At 44.2% G+C, this 23412-nt stretch overlaps 1 protein-coding gene across 5 annotated transcripts in view; it reads left to right on the top strand.

The window, feature by feature from the left end:
- The window catches only part of NEDD4L (NEDD4 like E3 ubiquitin protein ligase), a 103632-nt gene extending 81420 nt beyond the window's left edge, over positions 1-22212 (top strand). For 3 of the 5 annotated variants that reach the window (XM_063424559.1, XM_063424558.1, XM_063424561.1), the window contains 19 exons: positions 1361-1492; positions 1960-2079; positions 2733-2930; positions 3986-4063; positions 5421-5475; positions 5565-5621; positions 11153-11211; positions 14298-14363; positions 14834-15063; positions 15701-15822; positions 16597-16667; positions 16770-16865; positions 17923-17996; positions 19009-19069; positions 19362-19421; positions 19896-20003; positions 20318-20414; positions 20701-20773; positions 21719-22212. In XM_063424559.1, coding sequence (XP_063280629.1) covers positions 1361-1492; positions 1960-2079; positions 2733-2930; positions 3986-4063; positions 5421-5475; positions 5565-5621; positions 11153-11211; positions 14298-14363; positions 14834-15063; positions 15701-15822; positions 16597-16667; positions 16770-16865; positions 17923-17996; positions 19009-19069; positions 19362-19421; positions 19896-20003; positions 20318-20414; positions 20701-20773; positions 21719-21821 — 1860 coding nt within the window. In that variant the 3' untranslated portion in view covers positions 21822-22212. The remainder of the gene's footprint in view (positions 1-1360; positions 1493-1959; positions 2080-2732; positions 2931-3985; positions 4064-5420; positions 5476-5564; positions 5622-11152; positions 11212-14297; positions 14364-14833; positions 15064-15700; positions 15823-16596; positions 16668-16769; positions 16866-17922; positions 17997-19008; positions 19070-19361; positions 19422-19895; positions 20004-20317; positions 20415-20700; positions 20774-21718) is intronic. The other 2 variants (XM_063424560.1, XM_063424562.1) reach the window with 1 other exon arrangement.
- Positions 22213-23412: the final 1200 nt, after the last annotated feature.

Genomic DNA, 23412 nt, shown 5'->3' with positions numbered 1-23412 from the left:
TCCTTGGAGCAGGACCCATAGGCTCAGGCTCAGAAGCAGTGTCCTTCTCCCCACATCTGAGTTGTAACTGAGACACTGTGGAGTGTTTGCAGCCCTTACTGTAGCTTTCCTGACCTCTGACTGATGGATTGGCAACCACTGGCACAGCCTGGGCAAGGTGTTCTCATTGCCTGCCAGCTCTGTGCACCAACATAGGGAAAATAGCCTTTGGCTCTTCAGGAGAGAAAGAAATGAGTCTGAGAGTCTGTACTTGGATTCTTCATCTGTTTCCCTCTGTTTTCTATTCTCTGTTGGAGCATATCAGCTTCCTGACCCATCCAGTGTCTTTTTTCCTTTCCTTTCTTGATTATCCCTGCAGTTCTCCAGTTCCTTGTGTCAACTGTGCTCTGCTCTTAAACAGCACCTGCATTGCCTTTGGCAGTTGCTCTGGGAAAGGTCTGATGGAGATGAAGCAAGAACAAGAATTAAGTTCATTCTCTTGCTGGAGCAAGGAATATAGAGGGTAGGAAGAGAATGTATCCTGGAATTTAGCAGGCCTTTACTGTTTCATGGCAAAACCCCAGAGCTTGTAGTGTGTCGGCCTCTGAATTATGTAGCTCCTTCATCCCACTTGGTTCCAGTTCCTAGCTCATGTGTATGAACTTGTGCTTGGGTATTTTGGGGACAGGAAGGACACAAGAGAATGTCAGCTGCACACAGGGACACAATTCCTGTGGGCAACAGGACGTGACTCTTCTGTTACCTGTATGCTTCTCTTAGAACAGGGTCTGACTTGTGGAGCTTTTACTAAAGTTTTTGTCATGCTGAAGTTGAGGCTCCAGTTTGAGGTTATCTCGTGTTGTCAGGACACAGAGCCCTGACTGCAGCATTTGTGACAGAGCAAAATGGTTAAAATTAACTTTCGTAACCCACAGTAGTTTTTGGCAACTGATTCAAGACACCCTGAGGTAAAGAAGAGAACAGGACTTGGGAGATCTTGACTGCATGGTTATTTAACTCTTACTTATCCATCCTGTAAAAGGAAGAAACCCCAGCCTTTTAGGGAAAACTCATTAAAACATAGAGTTCCTTTTTGTCATTATGTGTAACAAAATAGAATGTTTGAGGGCATATAAACTTGTCTGTTTGCTGAATCTGTGTCAAACTGACCCAAAAGGTCTCTTGGGAGAAAAAAATTATTTGATTCAAAGGCACATGACAGAGCTTGAATTAAATTAAATGAGAAACTGAATTTTTCCATATGGTTGTTGTGATTAAGAGGAGTATAAGTTAACAAAATGCCTTTTTTTAGAAACAACAGACTTTGAAATGTTTTTTAGCTATTATAAAATAAGAATTCAATGATTTCTTGCCTGAGCAGCCTTCCGTGGCTTACGTGCACACCACGCCCGGCTTACCTTCGGGCTGGGAGGAGCGCAAGGATGCCAAGGGTCGGACCTACTACGTCAACCACAACAACCGGACCACAACGTGGACACGGCCCATCATGCAGGTACCAGGCTGCATCCAGGGAGCAAACACTTGACTTGGCTGAGGGTTATTGCAGTTGAAGCAGCATCCAGAAGTCTGAAATTTAAAGGAAAAATCCTAAGTCATCCTTGTCATGACAATACAGATGAATCATAAAAAGCTGCAACAATTTGGGATGGTTTTGGTTACTTCTTTTAATTGTGTCAAGGCACAGGTTAAGGTGATTGCTACAAGGGAAGGAATTTCCAGAAGTGCAGAAGAGCTCTTAAAAAGAAGCAAATGTGTTCTTTGGATTGAATTTGAAAGGTGGTTCAAGCCGTTAATAGAACCATATGTTCTTGGCCCTTCCAGTGGAATTACATTAAATACCTGGCCTTTAAGGAAATACGATTAAGAAGAACAGTAGTGATGATAACGACATCAGTTTTAACGTGTCCTACACATGGGCAGTGTTTGTGACATTTGTGACTTGGCTTTGCTCTGGCACAGCTCGCTGAGGACGGGATAGTGGTGCCGGGCACAAGCAGCAGCAACCACCTGAGCGAGCCGCAGATCCGGCGGCCCCGCAGCCTCAGCTCCCCCACGGTCACCCTGTCAGCACCGCTCGAGGTGAGCCCCTCCCGCCTGCTCCCACACAGCCACCCTCGTTCCTTGGCCTTCAGACAGGGGCTGCATTTCTTTTAAGTCTCTTTTGAAGTAATTCCAAATGCTGTGGACTGATGTTCACTGTGATGTGGCTAAAGAACAGCTGAAGTGGCTCCTCACACAATCAAAGCCTGTGCGTGTTTGACTTATGACAGTGTGATTCAAACTCTTGCCTCAGATACTCATGGCTGTGCTGAAGAGACCCAGTTCTTCAGATTTCCTCTTCACATTTAAGAGTTTGAAGAGCTGTGGCTCACACAGCCTTGTACTGAAAGGCTTTCTTGTAAATGAGATATGTTGCCTCTGAAGCACAAAACACTGCTTTTGTCTTTTCCTTGGTAAAATGAAATATGGACACATTCAGAGCAGGTGCAGGAAAAGGTACAATCAGGTGTAAATTGCAGAGGAAGGCATAGAACACCATGTCCTTCACAGCAAAAGACTGGGCATGTTAGAAGGCACAGATAGAGCTAATTAAGTTCTAATAAATCAGTCCCAGTGTTTAATTCTAGTATTAATTGCATCTGGAATGAAAAGCTATTTGCTGTGAAGCCAATTTGAATTGCTTTTGCAGCCCCAGTGCTGTGTGAGCAATGGTGCTGTTTCCTGCTCCACAGAGCATGAAGGACTCTCCGGTGCGCAGGGCGGTGAAGGACACCCTCTCCAACCCTCAATCCCCGCAGCCGTCCCCCTACAACTCCCCCAAGCACCAGCACAAGGGGGCCCAGAGCTTCCTGCCCCCGGGATGGGAGATGCGCATCGCCCCGAACGGCCGCCCCTTCTTCATCGACCACAACACCAAGACCACCACCTGGGTAAGGGCACTCCAGCCAAGGCACTGGGGCCATGGGCCCATCTGTCTTCCTGTCTGCATGCCCCCATTTCAGCCTGGCACTTGTTTCGGTGTTTTTAAGAGCCAAAAATGTGCATGTGAATGTAAAAGCCCTTGTGTAGTGCAGGCATCCTAAGGACAGTCCTGTGGTTTTTGAAGCATATCCCTGGACATAGCACACCTTTAATGGAGTCAGGTCTTTGTCCTGGTTTAGGGCAAATTTGGGAGGAAACCTCTGAATAGGGTCCCTCTGGAAAGCAAACCCAAAAGGCCCCTTCCCCCAGCCAGTCCGGGAAAAGAACTTCCTCAGAGAAAAGTGGAAAAAACTATTTATTTAACAAAAAAAATACCCACAAGTATAAAGAATGAATAATATGAAACCATAAAACCTCTCGCTGCTCCAAAGAGAGATGGCAAACTTGAAAAAATCCTTGCTGTGGGTAGCTCAGCTCACTCAGTTTTTATCGGTCCCAGTCCCTCCAGAGGTCCAGGCCCGGTGGGCCACAGGTGCGAGCCCTCAGTGCTTCTCTGGGGTTTTCAGTCCGGAGCAGATTTAAACAGTCCCAAGAAAAAGAAAAACAAAACAGTCCAGGGAACTTCTCTGCCCTAGCTAGCTAAACTAACTAAAAAGCAAAAAAGATCTCTGTCACAGGCGCCGGTCTGTGCTTCAGATGAACCCAGTCCGCAGAGAGGAACGTGCAGGAGTGAGAGCTGTTTTCAAAACAAACTCGGTGCTTCTTCGTTCCTTGCTTTGCTTTCAGAGCCAGTCTTAAAGGCACAGAACTCAATATACAGCACAGACAGAACAGACAATTGGGGATACAAGCATCATAAAGTCACCCTAGGACAGTCTTATATCACCCTAACTCAATCAGCACTGGAAAATTCATTGCACTGTAGGAATCTTAATAAGGCATGTTTTGTCTTATTCTCTGAAAAGAAAAACTGTAACGTAGGAGGATTTCTAGATAAGTCTGTGCTTGACTTTGTAGATCTGCCTTGATCTGTTGGATTTACAGTTGCATACCTGTGTTCCAGGAGGATCCACGGCTGAAGTTTCCAGTGCATTTGAGATCGAAAGCATCTCTGAACCCAAATGACTTGGGCCCTCTTCCTGTAAGTGATGCTGTTCCTGTGTTCTAACCTACACCTGCTGTGCCAGGGCTCTGCTCTGTTCTGGGCACAGTCTGCTGCAGCCCTTAGAGGCTCTGGAGCCCTGCTGTGTGCTGGGGCTTGCTCAGGCCCTCCAGAGCCAGCCCAGGAGGCTCTAACTGATGGCCTTTTTCTGTGCTGCTGAAGGGCTGAGCTCTGCACACACTTACCTGGGTTGTGTCTCTGACTGTGCTTTTAGGTAATCATTTACTGCTTAGAAAAAACAGAGCAGATTGTGCCAAGCAAGCTTTATCAGTGCACCAGCATAGTCTAGCATTTAGAAATCAGTATAAATTTTGATTTTTCAATTAAACCTCTATATTTTGCAGAGCAAATCATCAGTTTCACATCAGAAGTTTTGCCATACTTGTAATCAAAGTTGTAATGGGGATTTACAGACGTTAAATGCAGAGCTTTACTTTGTTTTTAAAATACTCCCAGACCTTAAAGTCAGAGTGTAATATGTGAAAGCTGACACATTCCTGGTCACAGCAGCAGGAATGCTCTTTTGGCTTTAGGAAACAGCTGTGCTTTTGCAGTTGTCCAGTTACACAGGGTGTGTGTTAAACTTGGAGGCACTGAAGGGCCAATTACAATTTGTTCTGTTAACTGCAAGGGGTTAAACATGCAATGAAACCAGGGTAGCCTGACTTGTCACTAGCAACAGATTGTTAGCAACAGATTTCACCTCAGTTAAACCTCCTGGTTTGGAGTGAGGTTGGGATGACTACAGAATTTAACACGAGTTTCTCCAGCAAGATTGAAGTGAAATAATTTCTCCTCTGTATTTTCTGGCAGTCCAGGCTGGCCAGCATTGCCTGTCCCTACAGCCTGCCATCCGCTCTCCTTTCTGCACTGCAGGCACTTGGGACATGAGAAAAGGGAAGTACTGAGGACTAGGTTAGGACATTCTTGTCCCACTGTACAGGGAGCCTGGGTTACACATTTACAGTGAATAACCCACGTGGCTTTCAGAAGTAGGAGCAGAAACTTTCAAACCAAGCTACAATGGACCATCTGTTCTCTGTGATTGTTTGCTCACAGCAAAAAATGGGTGGGAATCCTGAGGCAAGAGATTTCCACTTCCAAGCTCTAAAAAATATTCCCTGCACAGGATGCAGTCACCTATATAAGATCTAGGTCTGAGTCTGCCTGGATTTCTGGCCTTGCCATTATGCATCTGGTCACTTGGGGTTTCCTACCTCATAAGCATCTTTGAGACAAGTCCAGTAGGTGTGGGCAGTGCGCTGCTTCAGGCTCTGTGAAACTGGTACTATTTCATTTACTCTCTCTTTTCTTTGTTTTTATTTCCCATTTCCAGCCTGGCTGGGAGGAAAGAATACATCTGGATGGAAGAACGTTTTATATAGACCATAGTAAGTAAGCACTCAGGTACTAGAGCAAATAGACAAAGGGAGGTACTAAGTATTGAAGTGAAAGCTTTGTGATTTTACTCTTCATTTAGGAAGCCAGGTGTTGATATGTGGAGACATTGATACCAGAGACTTAGTGCCCTCCTACGGTACTGTATATTCACTGGAAGCTTGCTTTAATTGGCTCATCAAGCTTTGTCCCTCTCTGACTTGTGAAGCATTAACATTTCCTCTCTGTGGTTTCTCTTGTTCTTGTTGATATTTTGGGGTTGTTGTTGTTGTTGTTGTTGATGATCCCATGGCTTATTTGCACTTAATAAATTAAAATATACACTAGGAATAGAAAATAAGATCCTATAGCCACAGCTCCACATATAGACAGTGGAGCAATTAGCACTGAGAAGTACTTTCCTCTGCTTTCAGGTCTGTGGCAGTGCTGATTCTGATCTTATTTCCTATTTAGAGCATGTGAAACTGCACCAGCCCATTAATATTCCCCAGTTCTGTTAGTGGAGTTTTAGTGTAAGTGATGCTTCATTGTAGATTTGTCTTCCTAGAGCATCTCAGAACTGCTGTGTGAGTTTTGTTGGTGTTTGGAAACAAAGCAGCTCACAAAGTCTGGGCTGGGTCTTTTTTTTTTTTGGTTGTTTTTTTCCAAGATTTTAAGACTTATAATGAGACATTTCTTCACAGCCATAGCTAACTCCCATAACCATCAGAGGAGGGTGCACAGAGAGTTAAAACCTAAACTTACCCAAGTTTGACAGAATTAGGTTTGTCCCTCAGTATCACTGACTCCCACGCTCATCCATAGAGATGACAATATTAAGTGATTATTGAAAGACTGCCTTTAAAGTAATACCGATTTTGAAATTGTATGAATGCTTTTAACTAAAGATTGGAAATAATACAGTTGTCAAGCACCCGATGAACCTCTTCCAAATTTCAGTACAGAGTTATTATCCTTTATCTCTTCTTTAATTTTTTTTCCCAACAGAGATCTGAAAATGTAACTATGGTCAGTGATTCTAAACTGCTGCCACTAAGGAGTCACAGGATAAAACTGTCCCATTAAAACACCTGTGTAACTGCTGAGCCTCCCAATCTCTTAAAACTCTTTAATTTTTCAGTCTCCTAAAGCTATTTGAGCATGTGTTAGTCCCTAAAATGGAATGTTAAAGTCATACATTAACTGGACTTCCTCAAAGAATTTGTAACTGTTAAGAAACAAAATTTATGCGCATCTGAATTCTCCCTCTAGTCTCTTTTGATATGAGTGGATTTAGCTTCTTATATAGCATTTTTCACAAAAGTTTAGGGAAGCTTTTGGTAATGCTGCCTGTTTCCAGCAAATTTCCCTTTGGTCCCAGCCTGGTGCCCAAGCACTGCTGTGGTGGCTGGGCTGGGGGGCCTGGAGTGCCAGGGGCTGTGCCACTGCCAGGACACAAAACCAGCAGGACAGGTCTGACAGTCAGCTGCTGGCCATGTTCTGCTTCCCTGCTACATTTTTTTAACTCTGCTGCATAGTTCTCTATCACCGTGTGTCGTGGTTGCTGGGGGAGGTGAATTTTTCCAGGGAGAGGTAAGCAGGCCAATTAGTAATCAGCTTTTCTGCTGGCACCTAGATTGGTCACTCAGAGGTTTAGACACGCCTCTGAGGACACAAAGAGTTAAAAGCAAGAGTCTAGGGGGTTCGGTCTCTTTTTAGATCCCGGTTTCAGCAGAGAGATGTCTCAGGCCTCCTTCCCCTGCCCAGCCACGAGGCTGGGTGGGGGAGGGGAAAACACGTGGTCGGGCTCAGGTAAGCCGGAGCCCCGGGGGGGAGAAGAGAGTAGACAAGACTAGAACTGAGCTGCCCTGTCCAAGATAGAAGAGTAGAAAACTGTGGAAATGCTTTCTGTGTGTGCTCACCCCCCTCCAGCCCCAAACTCCGGGAGAAAGTGCCCAGCCACGTGGGGGTTGCCGAGCCTGAGAATGCCTGATCCTGCACCCTGCTGAGAGATAAAAGCTGTTAACTCTTGCTTAGCAGAGAGAAACTTTTCTTAGACATTGATTCTCATGACTGGTGATTTCGGAAAAAAAGAGAAAGAAGCGGCCTAAGACCGAGGTGATAAAACACGATTAGAAGGAACCTGATGAGCAAAGAATGAGAGGAGTAGCCTTCTGAGCTAGACTTTTCTTGCATAATGTCAGCCATAGACTGAACTTGAGTCTCTTTTGAACATAAACTGCATTTTTAGGTAGATACAGCTACCCCTACTTTTGCTACAGTGACTAGCACTTGAAGAGTAGAGCGAACAGAGAAGAGAGGGAGAAGGTGAAGTAGTGCCCTCTGCCCTCAGGGGAGACCTGCTCCTGGAACCCCGGCCCCTGAGTAAAAAAGAGAGAGCTCGGCATGCAAGTATCCTTAAAAGAGCCCTGTATGCAGCCTTAGACTATAGACAGCAGTGAGAGCGCTAAACATAAGAAAAAGAGAGTGTCACCCTGGCAGACTTCTCCGGGCGGTGCCAGGGGTGACATAAAAACACATAAGGGGTGGACCCGTGTTTTCTAGAGAACAGTCTGTGGTGCGAGAGAAACTCCTCTCTCCCTTGCTGAATTAAAGATTAGTTTGTTTTTGAGTAGTGATTGTTTGATCTAAAACCCAAAGGTTAGTCTGTGAAGAGTGATGTGTAGAAAGGTAGAAACTAAGAGAAGAAATGTTCTAAGAAGTTTTTATTTCTGTCTCTGTGTGTGTTTAAGAGTATTTCTGTCCCTGTTCTTATGTAATGTAATAAAGTTTTAGTGGGTTTTTTTTGTTTTCAAGATTTAAGCCTGCTCTGCTCTGTTCCTGATCACATCCCACAGTAGCTGTTAAGGAAAAAACATATATTCATAGGTGCATTAACATCTGGCCAGTGCCAACCCATGACACCGTGGAGGCTTAGCCAGAAAACAGACTGGGGACACAGATCTGGGTGCAACAGAGCAGCAGGGCAGAAGACCCGGTTTATTTACAAAAACCTACTTTTATACTTTTTCTATTAGGCCTGTGGATTGGAGGAAGGAATTCTACCTATCCTACCACATTGGTCCAGGAGGCTGTCATTCAAACTCCCCTTCTCTTGGAGAAGGAATTCATAACATTGTCAATATTTACAAAACATGGTCCTGTGTTTACAATTCACGAGCGTGAGAACTGCACATTTCTCCTTTAATATAAACGCTCAGCAAACCAGGAAAATTCATGGCAACAGTTCTCCAATGCTGTTTGTCCAATTTTTGAAATGTTTTTCTCATCCTTGGGAGAAACTGCAAAAGTCCCTGCAGCCAGCACAGCCCCTCTGCTGTTACACGGGGACCAGAAACACTGAGTACTGATGCAGCACACAGGTGTCAGTGGTACCAGAGGCTGTGTGTGACACTGAACCCCTTTCCCTGTGTTTTAGTTTTTAACACCCTGGCTCCCTGGGGCCTCATCTGCCCCAGGCACTTCACCTTCCATGGACACACTGCTGTTCCCTGTTTTTTGCAGCACACACACACTGCTGCCATTCCTGGGAGCCTCCCAGGCACATACTATTGGAAGGGAGCAGAAGGGAAAACAACTATTCTGCAACCATTTTCTGAACAGTTACTAGTGATTCACGGACAAGGGGGATGGATACATTGAATGGATTCTCCACAAAGTCTGTCCATGTCCACCATCATGTGGTGATATTCACAATATGCATCAGTGATTTACACAAGGAATTAGGGGGAAGCACTCCTTAGTTCAGCAGGAAGCAGCAGTCCAGGAGAGGGGAGAGGGGCTCACTGGAATGGGATGGGAAGTCAGAGTGACTCTGGCAAATGGCCATTGCAGTGTGCAGGAAGAGAATGTGTAAGGAAAATGGCAGTATTACTCAGAATGGGAATAATTAGTAGAATTTTGGTTGAAAAAGGCATAAAAAATACTAGCACGTGGTCATGAATTATCTCACCCTGCGATGTACAATTTACAGGAGTGCCTTAATCCAACCTGGAGTAACCCTTCTGATGCCATCAGTACTGGGAATGTCTGGCTGTGAGAGTTCTGTATCTGGCAGGAGGTCCCAAACTTCAGGGAAATAGTGGGCCCCTTGGAAAGGCAGGGAGAAGAGGGAATCCTCAAAGGCCTGAGAGCCTGGTTTATGACAGAGAATTGTATTGGTGGGAAGACTCAAATTTTTGAAATTTTTGAAAATGTTGAGACTTTTGAAAATGTTCTTCAAAAAGAAGGAGTTTGTTATCCATGTCCACTTGGGATAAGACAAAGAATCCTGACCTGCAGTTCCAGGTGGAATGATTCATGCCAGACCCTTGTAGCCCTGGAACACCATTTTTAATATGAAGTCCCTGTAAGACTCTGAAAAGAAACTTAGACTGAGATTTGTTGGTGTCATCGCATACTCTGAAGTCCAGAGAACAAAGAGCTGACACACTGTCAGTCATTTCCAGTTGTGTTACCTCTGATTTCACAGAAAACTGGCACTGTGATTTGTGGCTGTTGGTGTCAAGAAGGTGGCCAGAGAACTTTGTAGAAGGGAATTCCAGTGTAGGGGTTGAAAATGGAAACAGCTGGGCCAGGTGTCCTGTCTTAGCAGCAGCTCTGCTCCATGCATCTCTGGGGTCTCTGGAGCTCAGGCTGGCAGCCCTCCAGCATTCCCATAAGTAATAAACAGCTTTAATGTGTGAAGGGAAATAAAATAGTATTTTACTATTAAATTAACTGATATATCAAATATCTTGAAATGTGCTTGCAATCCTTTAGAATTTTCTCCAGTTAACATTTGCTGAATGATGCCTTTCAGATCCAGTCCCTCTTAAACCAGCCTGGGATGCTCATAACTTACAGGGCTTTTCCAGTTCTAGAAACATGGAAAATGCAATCTTGATTCCTGATACCCAGTTCCTAACCCAAAGCAGTGTCTGTAACAGAGGGATGGCAGGCCATGGGTGACCAACACCTAGCCATTGCAGGTGGCACCTGGGGTAGGGTTTGGAGCATTGTCTTATTGTTGCAACACCATTGTTTTGTTGTGATTCTGTTGTGTTCAGAATCTTGGGAGGAGCAGCTGTCTGGAGGCAGGGAAGGAGAGTCCCACCATGGTCCTGTAGAACTTTTCCTGTCATCCTCCTGGTGCTCTTCAAAGCTGTAGATGGAAAGAACTGGGCTGTGTTGTGCCACTGCCAGCATCTCCGTTGGTCATAACTGGGTGATTCTCTTGCACCAAAACAGGACAGTTCTGCCTCCCCTTACCTTCTCATCAAATCAGAGTCTAGGAAAAATGCTATTCCCTCCAAATTTAGAAGTATGATACTTCAGCTATCTATGTAAGATTTCCAAACAGTAACCTAAGGTGGTGTCACTGCCAAAAGTTTTGGGTTCCTTTACTTGTCAGGCTGTGTATCTCCAATCGTAGCCCATGTTGAAATAAACATGTTCACTCACTCCTGCAGACATTGCCATCAAAGCAGTGCAAATTCCCTGGGTTCTGGGGTAGTTCTGTGTTTTCGAGTAAATGTTTTCAACTAAACAGTGTGTTGGGACTGGAGAGGGTGGGAGCAGACAAGCCTTTGCTAACCCTGACAGAACTGAGCAGTGCTAGGGAGAAAAAACCAACAGAAATTCATTGTGGTACCAGAGTAGCCATGGGATCATTTCTTTTGTTATTTGCAGATAATAAAATTACCCAGTGGGAAGACCCCAGGCTGCAGAACCCAGCCATCACAGGCCCAGTAAGTACTGCTGTGGGATCTTCCATTAAATGCCCTGACTCGGGTACAGCTGGAACAGCAACAGGCCCTGCCTGCTCCCCAGATCAGGGATGGGCAGCCTGGGAAGCAGGAGCTCTGCTGATCCACATCCTAAGTCAGAAGAAGCTGGGAATGTCACACCAAGTTCTGGGCAGCCTCCCAGATGCTCAGGGTTTGGGGGTGCCTATGGAGAAGTGTTCCTATTTACCCATTAAATGGGTCATTACTGACAGTAGGATTTTACTGAGCTGACACATTGTTCTATTTATTTTGAGATCTCTGGACAATAAAAAGCTGTTTACACTTGGGAGGAGGGAGGTGAGACTATGTGGATTCAAAGTGTGACAAAAAAGACAAAAAAAGGGGTCAGTTAATTTAAGAGATAAAACTTCCTGCAGGTAAACAGAGGTTTCAGAATATCAGCCTATCGAGGTCCCAGGCTCCTGGGGTCAAATCCTGGCTAGCTCCAGACCCCAGTGTGTTACCCCGATAATGGATTGAAGGCAAAAGACAGAGACGCTCTTTCTCCTCCTTGGGACCACGGTCCCACAGCTTTATTGTAGAACTCACCTCCCCAAGAAGCAAAAAAGACCGAGCCACGTGCTCGAGGGGTTTTAAGCCCGGGGAAAAGGGGGTGGGGAGAGGAAGAGGAACTACAACCAATGGGAAAGGACCCAGGGAGGGGGAGGGGGCATGGGGAGGAATTGAATAGAGGATATCAAAACCCAGAGGGGAGTATGGAATATACCATGTGCAAAGTATAACAAAACTACTTTTGTGTGCAAATACAACAAACCACCCAGTGCAATATAATAACAAAAATTAACTAACTACTTAGTGCACTGCAACATCACCCTTTTTGTGTTAAAATAAAGTTAAAAGAAAGGTGTTGGGCCTATTCTGATGCAGGATAGGAATCTGTCCACCACTTGTGGTTTGCAGGCAAGTCAGGCTGCTTTTGGTCTGCAAATTCTGCATGATTGACTTCTGAGGTAGTAGGGATTAAACTGCTGAGGGCTTTTAAAATTAAACAACATAGAACTCCAAACACTAACACAATTAAGAATAAAACAACAAAAAACAACAGAATTGTTTTAACTATTGAAGTCCACCACCCCGAGAGTCCCCAGCCTCTGAACATTTAGGTGAACCAGTCTTTGGATTCTTGCTTCACTTGTCCAACTAAGCTTTTTAGTTCTTTGAGGGTGGTGTGGACATTGGGTGCTTTCGATGTTAAATTCAGGCAACAGAGTCCTTAAAATTCTTGGCACTATGGCACTAGTGTCCATGCAGCAGCAGGAGGAAATCTATGGCTGCACGATTCTGGAGCATGGCCTGTCTGGCCTCCTTGTCTTCTAGGAGGGAGCTGATGGCAGTGGATGTCAAGTTTGTCTGTTTGACCACTCAGCACTCTAGGTGGCCCAATTCACCTAGAGCTTTGGCTGCTGCGACCCATGGAAGGAAGAGGGACACAGCAATTCTTTTTGACTTGGCCCAATGAAAAATTTCTGAATCACAATTTGGGTCCAAATTTTCACCGCTTCTTTTATGAATTTTGTTGGCCGAATTGTTTTTTCAAGTCCATTCGCCAATCAAGGTTTAGTTGGGTGCCAACAGGTACATGGCCCTCCTAAAAGCTGGGATGGGATTCCTGCCCATGCCCAATCTCCGTAAATTAGGAACAGACCCTTAGGGAGGCTTTTGGGATGTGAATGGTATGGGTTGTCTGCTGTAACATGGCTTAGAATATTCCACTACCTTTTGGCAGTGAACTCTTCTCAATACTGCAGTGTTGTGAAAGGCTTTAGTGCTAGACAGTGGAGTGAAGATGAAGTGAATGCAGTACGGTGCTGGAGAGGAACCCAACAGCTCTAATTCTTGGAATTCTTGAGCTGCTCTGGGCAACTTTGGTAGCCACTCTTCTATGGGATTCTAAATCATTACAGCCCACCGACAGTGCATTTCGTTTGGCTGTGTGTTGTGTGATTTGGGACTTAGGTTAGGCATATGTGTGTCAAAACTGGTTGAATACTCTCCTGCTTGCAGGGGAATTCCTACCAGGCAGGTAGACATAGGGTCCTTTGCTGATGCAGTAGACAGGCATATATTTTCTTGTTGGAGTGTCTGTGCCAGGGTCACCCAGATGTTTTGGTGTGGTTGAGGGATGATCCACCATAACCATCATACAGTCACCCTAGGACACAGCCTTAGAAAAAAATAAACACAACATTTTATTTCAGTATCAAATTTTAAAAACATCAAAGAGTGATTCTTTTACTTTTTATGCTGATTTTATGCAGATTTATGCCAGTTTATGCCATTTTATGCTATTCTGAGTGATCAGACTTCAATCCCAAGATGTTTTCTGGTGCCAAGAGTACCTTTTTATTCTGGATACATCCTTGGGACCTTTAAGAGTTTCAGGACACAGCAGATGAGGCTGTTGCATGGTGTAATTCTAATTGCTTAGTAATAATATCAATAATAGTCACTTGTTTGACCATAGTTGCTTTTGGAGGGATTTACCAATTTATCAGGCATTTAAAACTGGAGAGCCTCACTCACAGCACTGTGCAAATTGCTAATAGGCTTCTTCCCAGAAATGCTGAGCATAAATGAGAGAGACTATTGAGAAAGTTTGTTTGAGGAAATGAAATTATCATGGTCCCTTTGAGTGACTGACAGTGATTTGTTTGGTGGATTTTAAGGGAAAGCAGGAGCTAATCCATTTCACTGAAGCACTAAGGATGCATCTGAATGCTTTCAATAATAATATTTCTGGTGCCATGACAAACAGAATTACTTAAATTGCCTTTCAGGTTGTATTTAAATAAAGGAAACATGTAGAGAGATTATTTAATGGCTGTAGTAATGTCATATCTTCAGAGTAAAATGATGTCATTTTGTGGAATTTTTAAATCTCTCCTGGCTGCTGTCCCTCATAGGTGGGTTTAGGGGAGCCCATAGCACAACATGTGGGTAGCAGGTCTGTACATTCCTTTTAAGTACAGTGGGGTATCAAACTGCTGAGTAGCTGGAATGACGTGTGCTCCCACTGCTCCCAACAGGCAGTGCCGTACTCCAGGGAGTTCAAGCAGAAATACGACTATTTCCGCAAGAAGTTAAAGAAACCTGTGAGTACAACCAGCACGGGGCAGGCTGCAGGACACAGCTGCCAGGTTACTCCATTGTGATGCTCCTGAAGGGCTCAAGTAGGAACCAAAACCACAAAGCAAAGTTTGAATTTGATGGTTTCTCAACAAAAAGCTTTTCTAAGTCTTTAAGACTCACATTTTTCTAGATAAATGCAAATGCCCTTAAAATAGAGCATAGACAATCTTTCTCCTTTTTTGGTTTGTTTGTTTGATACTTTTCTTGTCCTTTTCATCAAATATTTACCATAGTAGTCTGCACCACTGTTCTGGAACTGGCCCAGTTCCCCCCATGCTCTCAACCTGTGGACTGAGAGAGCACTGGGAAATAAAAACATGGGGAACTGGAACACCAGGTGTCTGATCTGTCACTGAGCTGTTACCCATGAGTAATTTGTCCTAAGACTTATTTCTTGAGACTAGCAAGGATAATCTAATCTTCTTTGACACAGGCTGACATACCCAACAGATTTGAGATGAAATTACACAGAAATAACATTTTTGAGGAGTCCTACAGAAGAATCATGTCCGTGAAGAGACCTGATGTACTAAAAGCCAGGCTCTGGATTGAATTTGAGTCAGAAAAAGGACTTGACTATGGAGGTGTGGCCAGAGAATGGTTTTTTCTCTTGTCCAAGGAGATGTTTAACCCTTACTATGGTCTCTTTGAATACTCAGCAACGTAAGTGTCCATTAAATCTTTGTATTCTCAAGGGATATACATTACATTTTGCATAAGAGGCACAGTTGCTCTGGGCAGAAGTAGCTTCTCCTTCCCAGGGTGCCCTGGGCAGCCCCACTGCCCTGTTCCTGCTGCCCTTCAGAGAGCCTCTGGACTTGTCCTTGAGAACCCAGAAAACATTTCCATTGCTCAGACAATATCCAGGGCAGCAAAACTGCTGTTTCTGAGACCAGTAGTGGTGAAGGGACCAGTGTCACAGAAAAGCCTCTTTCCTCTGCTGCCCAGAGTTGCGGCGCTGCTGTAGAGCGAGCTCGGAACACAGCTGCTCGTTCACACTGCAGTAGTTCCCCAGCAGTGGCCTCCCAGAACTTTAAACTGGGGGCTGCCCTTTAAAATCTTGGAGCAATCCCTTAGTGCAAAGGAGAGAGGGCATGTCTTGCTCACATTGGGTTTGGTTTGATGCTGTGTCAGCCCTCAGTGGCTCTGTGGTGGGACAGCCTGGAAAGGACTTGGACACAGCCCCACAACGCTGTTGAAGGGAGATGCCCCTAAGCACACGTTATTTATTAACATATCTGAGTGTCTGCTTATTTAAAGATTTGGTCCTTTAGCTATTTTTTTTCTTTCCCCAAAAAAGGGACAACTACACACTTCAGATTAATCCTAATTCAGGTCTCTGTAACGAAGACCATCTGTCGTACTTCACGTTCATTGGCCGGGTGGCTGGCCTGGCCGTGTACCACGGGAAGCTGCTGGACGGTGAGTTCTGCTCCTGCTCTGCTGCTGCCCCTGGGCTTTGGGGAAGGAAATGCACCTCCTTGAGAGCCCCAGGTTCTGGGAACAGTCTGGGACTGGCACTGTTGAGACTTGAATGGTGATTCATAAAATTACAGTGTCTTACTCAACAAGTGGGTTTCATACAAAGGTTTGCTCCTTTCTCCACTCAAAACTCCAGAACCAGCATGAGCACTGTCCCTAGAGGAAAAGCATGGAATTTGTATCAGTTATTTCTATGCAAACCTGCAGCCAAACTAGGGGAGTTAACTGATGCAAATTCTGATATGTAAAATTATTGCTGAATTATTTAATAACAATTTCTGCTGCGTTTTGAAATCTCACACCAGGCAGACATTACTGACCAGATTTTCCTGAGCCCTGGTGCAGCAGAGGAAGCAGAGGAGTCCTGAGCAGAGGAAGCTCACCAGCCTGGCTTTCAAGCAACTCCTTGGAGAGAGAGGAGAAGTGATTTTAAATGGGATAGACTGCCTTGAGCTCAATTTCCCAGCTTTTGGCTCTCTCTGCCATTAATGTTAGGGTGGTCAGTGGAGTATGGTAGTGAATAATTGTTGAAACTGAAAAATTGGACTTTCTGTGCCTAAATAAACGTGAGCTGCTATGATGCTGTTGCAGTTGCAGGACTGTTACAGTCAGGAGGTAACAGGAAATGCCAGGGGTGGTGCCCTAAAGCAGTCGTGCCTTTATGGAATGTGCAGGTGCAGAGCAGGGCAGGTAACACTCTCCTCTCTCTTGCAGGCTTCTTCATCAGACCTTTCTACAAGATGATGCTGGGGAAGCCCATCACGCTGAAGGACATGGAATCAGTGGTAAGACCCCATTTACCCATGCCAAAGCTCAGAGGCCCGTGGGTTTCTTCAACTCTGCACTAATTGCCCATTTTCAAACTGCCTAATTGGGATCTGCCCTAGGATAGCGAATACTACAACTCTCTGAAGTGGATCCTGGAAAATGACCCTACAGAGCTGGATCTCATGTTTTGCATAGATGAGGAAAACTTTGGACAGGTATGTAAAGGTTATTTACATCTTAGGACTGGTCTCATCAGTCATTTTAGGACTCAGTACTGAGCAGAGTCTCATGGTGGTGAATGCACTGATCAGCCTTCACCTCGCTGTGTTCCCAGCTGGGACTGGGGGCACCACATCCATGTCAAGGAGCCGCGACATCTCTGGGACAAGCCAGATATGAAGCTGAGTAAAATATTGCAAGGAGGAGGAATAAAGGTGTCCCACAGTCCAGCTGGGACATGGTCTGAGCCCAGGGACTGTTTGGGTTTCTGAGGTTGAAGGTGTTCTCAGAGGAAAGTGGCAGAATGGAGGGAGGTCCTCTCTGTAGTGCCTGTCACAGAGGCAGCTGGTAGAACGGGGGGAAGCTGCCAGGTTTAAAAGGGTCACAGTCTATGGGTAACTTTCTCCATTACAAATGAAAATAGTGTAGACATTAAATTAAATTTATTGCTTAGAGGCCTTTATGACCTTTTTTAGCATCTTCCCTTTGTTTACTTCTGAGACCTAGATCCTGGCTTCAGGTACAACTAGACCTGGGGACTATAGGGCCTTTTATAAAAACTGACTTCAACATTTCAAACCATGCACTCAATGTCCTGTCAAAAACATTCTGATCCACTTCCCAGTGCTTACTGCCTTTTTCCTGAAGCAACATAAGGTTATGGATTACATGGAGAACTAGGGAGAGTATTGAAGCCACAGAATAGAGAGGTTCTATAATACACTGGTTGGCTTTGGGCAGTTTCAATATGTGATTTAGCTTCTTTTATTATAAATAATAACTATTATAATTTTTGTATATATAAAGTACATATTTCATGGTTATATTTTACATAAATATATCATTTGATTATTATAAATAATAATGTAAATAAAATTAGTAGTAAATAGCCAGCCTCTCTCTGCCAGTTTTCCCTTCTGTCAGTGCAAGTTTTTTCAAAAGTGTAAATCAATTTACTAAATGATTTCCTGATACTGCTTGTAAAATGCTGCTCAGGGACAGTGGGAGAAAGATGTCCTCAAATAACAGGTTTTTTGGTCTTCTGAAATACAGACATATCAAGTGGACCTGAAGCCTAATGGGTCCGAAATCATGGTAACAAATGAAAACAAGAGGGAATACATTGAGTAAGTATCATTATGGAATATACCTGGGGATAAGAAAGAGCAGTTGTACTTACAACTGACCCTGCTGCCACTCCTGTAGTTTGTACTGCACAAGAGCAGCAGGGATCGTTAGAAAAAAAAATCTTACTGTTAACATTGGTTATATCCAGTCAGATATAAGAACAAAGTAAATTAAATTACATGCTTTGTTCTCCTGAAATTCCCCCCCCCCCCCACTGAAACGTGCTTCTCCAACATCTGGCTCAAGTACAGATGAGCCAGAAGGTGCTCTCCAGCCTGGCCCTCATCCCATTGTCCTCCTCTGCCAGTCACAGACCAGAGCCAGGATTCCAGTGTCAGCATTCCTACCAAAAATTGGCCAAATCTGAAATTAGGTTTAATTTTCAGCTTTCTTCGTTTTTCTGCCTACCAGGATGTAAAATGCTAAATTCACTTATACCTGCTGGCATTTAAAATCAGGGCCTTTTCCAAGGTGAAAGGCATTAAAATTGCTACATTCATGCAAATTGGGAATTCATTTCCAATACCTGGACCTGGCCCAATTCCATGCCTGGAACTGATTTTTTATGCCTGCACCTGTGAGGTGTTTGTGCTGTGGGTGGCTGGTACTGAAAGAAAGGTATCCCTTTGATGCTGCAGTTTGTTTCTTTATTTATAGGCGAGGTGCTGTGTCCTGACAGCTCTCCTCAGAGCTTGCAGACTTTGCTGGGAAATTTTAATTACTCAGTTCTCTGGAAGAATAAAATGTCTGCTCACATAGGTACCTACAGGAGTGAAAATATTCCCAGTGTGATTTGGTCATAGTCCACTGGGGTTTTTGGTTTGTTTCTTCAAAATTCCATCAGTCACCAGCCAATAAATTGGAACAACTGGTGAAAGCTGCTTAGTTACCTGCACTCGCTGAAGTTGTAAATGACAAACTGAAAGCACTTGGGGTTGCTGAAATCTCTGAACACTTGGCTGACCTGCTAATGAGTTTGTTTTTCTGATGAGGTTTTGTTTCCTTCTGCAGCCTGGTCATCCAGTGGCGGTTTGTAAACAGAGTGCAGAAACAAATGAATGCCTTTCTGGAGGTGAGGCTCTTCAGCTCCTTTATTTCACAAAAATAGGGACTTTTTTCTAACACAGATTTCTTGCCCACTGGTGTCTGTGTAAAGGGAGCAGGGAGCTTGGCACAGAATGCAAATAGAATACTTATGTTTTCATTTTACTGTTTTATCTTGTGTAAATATATCATCTTTCCCTTATGAGAATAAGGTCATTGTCTTTCAAGTTTAATTATTTGAGCTTGAAGTAATTTGGTCATTGATGTTTTTAATTAGGATTTATGTGGGATGAGAGTTTTAACTTTGCTCTTCTTTTTAGGGATTCACAGAACTGCTTCCTATTGATCTGATTAAAATTTTTGATGAAAATGAACTGGAGGTGAGTCAATTTGGTGCCCCAAGCTGACAGTTCTCTGTCAGATGTGCCACGTTCTGGGCTTTTCAGTCATCCATCCTTCTCCCTAAGGGAATGTGCAGACACAGCTTGCCTTCCTCAGAGTTGGAAATTAGATGTTTCTTCCTAATTAATAGATCTGTTCATGACGTGCAAAGAACTGCACTTACTCAGGGAGGTGGTTGGGGGTGTGCCTCAAAGCCTGGAAGTAGCTTAGTGGATCAGTGCTATCATGCCTCTGCCAGTCACATTTGAGCCAAATACATGAAAGTTGCTTTCATGTTATGGCAGTGTGCAGCCATTCTCCAGTAACTGGAATACTCCGGGAAGAACTCAGACTCTCCCCTGTGTGTGCATAAATGACTGAAGGTCAGATCCCTGAGGGGCAGTGACACCTTGTTACCCTGTGAGTGCAGGGAAACACACACGTTAACATCTCACCCTTCTGCTTCCCTGCAGTTACTGATGTGTGGCCTTGGTGATGTTGATGTCAATGACTGGAGACAACACACCATCTACAAAAATGGTTACTGCCCAAATCATCCTGTTATCCAGTGGTTCTGGAAGGTAAGACTGGGCACCACCTCTGAGTGGTCCTGTAAGTGGAAGTTACTGCCCTTTTTTGCAATCATTTTTCTTCATGAAAACTGCTAAGAATGGGGGGTATTGTGCTGAGGGTAGGACCTGCTTCCACTTCACTCAGGTGAGAGCAGATGTAGCTCCTGCCAGAGCAGCCCACAGATGGGACCTGGAGCAGAGACAATCCATTGTGTCCTGAGGGTTGGCTTGTACAAGAGGTGATTGATGCTGGCTTTGGGCTGCTCTTTAGCCCTGCCCATCCAGGCCAGGGTAGGAGGCTGATGGTGTCCATTTGCCAACAGGCTGTTCTGCTGATGGATGCTGAGAAACGGATCCGGCTCCTGCAGTTTGTGACCGGGACGTCACGTGTGCCTATGAATGGATTTGCTGAACTTTATGGTGAGCTGCTGGTGGCACGATGGGAATCCAGCCAACCTCTGAGCCCACGAAGCACTAAGTTTTAAATGCTGATGTCTGGGCTCACTTTCTTGGCATTACGCAAGCTCTGAAACCAACTCACTGGGCTTGGAAAGAAAGAACTACATTTGTGTTGCTTTAATGTACTTGTTACGGGTGAAAAATCCAGCCCACAATCGATGCCAACATTTCATGTTAAAAATGATGTTTAGGCAGTCTCTGTAGTGTCCAGCAGTTTCTGTTTCATACGGTTTTCATTTTCACTTAGGTTCAAATGGTCCTCAGCTGTTTACAATAGAGCAGTGGGGAAGTCCTGATAAGCTGCCCCGAGCTCACACCTGGTAAGTCACCAAAGCATAAATTCCAGAGCTGCTTCTGCCATAAGGGCCACACTGCTGACCATGCTCAGCTCTGTATCAAACAGCATTTGATCCTGTGGGTCCCCAGTGCCTTCACAAACTGAGCAACTGAAGGATATTATTTTACTTCCCACATCCTAGTAAGTGGATGTAATGAACTACAGCAAGTCAGACATCACCAAACAGCCATAGAAAGCCCATAAGTAATTGGAGAATTCAAAACAAATATAAAGTTATAAGATAATTTAACCCTGGTTTATAGATTTTGCAAACATTGAAAGCATTAAGTACAAATTTGTCTTGCTGTTACATTTCAGGAATGTCGCTTTTTAAAGAAAAATTGTGTTGAATTGGAAAACTATTTTATAGACTGTTAGTACAGACTGGGGATCTTTCCATAAAACTAATCACTCTATAGAATAATGAGCTTTAATAAAAGAAACAAACATGAAAACAAAAGCACAAACAACAATACTGCCCTGAACACACTCCAAAATCAACCCATCCTCTTTGGGTTCCAATTCTCTGCTAGCTTTTACCTTTGGAAGATTTTCTCTTGGATGTTTAATCTTTTTTTTTCCCAGAGAGCAAAGGATCTGTCCTCTAAATCCAGAATATCTTTGCTGAGCCTCAAGAAATCAGTCTTTTGACAAAGATTGTTTTCCATCATCTAAATAGAGTGAGGGGCTTTCTGTTGGCTTTTTTTCTCTCCTGAGTGATTCTTACCAAATTCTTGCTTCCAGCTTTACAAGGGAAGGCAGCACACAGTTACTGGAGAGCTCACCTTGGGCAGGTGTGAGGTGTGCAGAGAACTCTGTGGACCACAAGCTGCATTCTTAATCAAGACTCCTAATTATTTAATCTTTTCTAGTTCTTTAAAACTTTTTTTTCCATGGATTATTGTGACCCTTTCCATGTCCTTTCCAGCTTTAACCGCCTAGACTTACCTCTATATGAATCTTTTGAGGACCTGCGGGAGAAGCTCCTCGTGGCCGTGGAGAATGCCCAAGGGTTTGAAGGGGTGGATTAACTTTGCAGCACCCGTTCCCTCTCGAAGCACATTCTGCTGGCTTTGGCACCTGCCTGAGGGACTGTGACATAGCAGCTGCCTGGCGCTGGGCTCTGGAGCAAACCCTGGCAGCGTGGGGGCCGAGCCCCAAGGCTGGGACTGTCACCTGGGGTGGCCTTGCTGATGTTCCTGCAGCAGTTGTGAACTGATCACATTTCAGCAGGACTTACTCTATTTATGTTGTGCCTCTGTAGGCAAAGCCCTTAATAAATATTTTACACAATTTCTAATGAGAATGAATGGAATTAATCATTTTACAGGTATAGTATTACAACTTATGTTTACTTCCTAATTGATTTAGACATTTTCAGATTTTATTTCATTACAATTAAATATCATATACTTTGAAAAATGGGCATTTTTCTTAATTTCATACCAGACTTTTTTTTCAAAGTACATTGAGCCTTGTGTTCCTAAATCATTAGGAGAGCAGGAGAAAGCTCTGTTGGAAGCTTTCTCTCTACAGGCTGTCTCTCAAAAGCAGCTCTCTTCATTAAGCACATCACTGTTGTTGTGTATCCAGCAGTATGGGCTGGATGTTGCATTTTTGTATAAGTACTAGAGGAGTGTCAAGGCAACAGCAGAGCCCTGACACAGCATGTCTAGATCTCTGTTCTACTGAAAAGGCCTCGTTGCTGCTAAGCTGTACATGTGCTACAAAGCATCTGGGCTGGGGTTGGCATTAAGCTTTTTAGGAGAACATACTGAACCCTTTCATTCTCTCTGTACAGTGATTTGTTTTCCATCCTTTCCTCATTCCTGTTTGCAATGGAGGCATTCCGAATGAAATCTGGCACTGGAACACAGCTCTGTTCTGGCTTCTGTTTTTGTGCACTTGGTAATGAACTTAATTAACACTGGGGTTGTTCATTTCTAATGGCACCAACTCCAAAGGCACTTTCTGTACCACCAGGAAGGTAGACCTGTCTTGAGCATAAACATTAATGGGATTTTACTCCTTCCCACTGCACATGTCCTTCTGGTGCAAGATCTTTCCATGGTGAATTTGGCTGCTGCTGTATGAGAGAAAACCCAACCAGCTCTAGACCTGAGCCTGCAGACATGTTCCTCAGCAATTGTTTCTGTGATTTCTTTTTTACTTACAAAGATTTATTTAATATACACTGCTATATAATGCATTTTGTTACCTATGACATGTTGCATGCCTAATCTATTATGTCTGAGTTGCATCTGTTTTGTGGCAGATTAAAGGTGACAGATTTGTGCTTACCCCAGTGCAGTGACATGGTGACAGCACTGCTGGAGCAGGGCTGGTTCCATTGACCTGCAGCTCTGCCCCAGCCTGTCCCCCAACATCCAAGCAAGGTGACACCATTTACCAAAACAAACTTCCACCTCACTGCCAACAGTTTTTGAGCCCTAGCCTTACCTGTGTGTCCAGTCTGTGTACAGCCACATTGCGGAGCCTAGGATACAGGATCACCCAGCTGGGAAGAAGCCTTACTGCCAGTAACATTCAGCAGTTATGGTCCCAGACTTGAGGAAGATTAGGGTAGTACTTAAATGCAGTTCAAGATTCCTTCTCTATTAA

This window comes from Prinia subflava (assembly GCF_021018805.1).
Source record: "Prinia subflava isolate CZ2003 ecotype Zambia chromosome W unlocalized genomic scaffold, Cam_Psub_1.2 scaffold_33_NEW, whole genome shotgun sequence".
NCBI classification, from domain to species: Eukaryota; Metazoa; Chordata; class Aves; order Passeriformes; family Cisticolidae; genus Prinia; species Prinia subflava.
The sequence above is the reverse complement of the archived record's forward strand: the minus strand, read 5'-3'. Positions and strand labels throughout refer to the sequence as shown.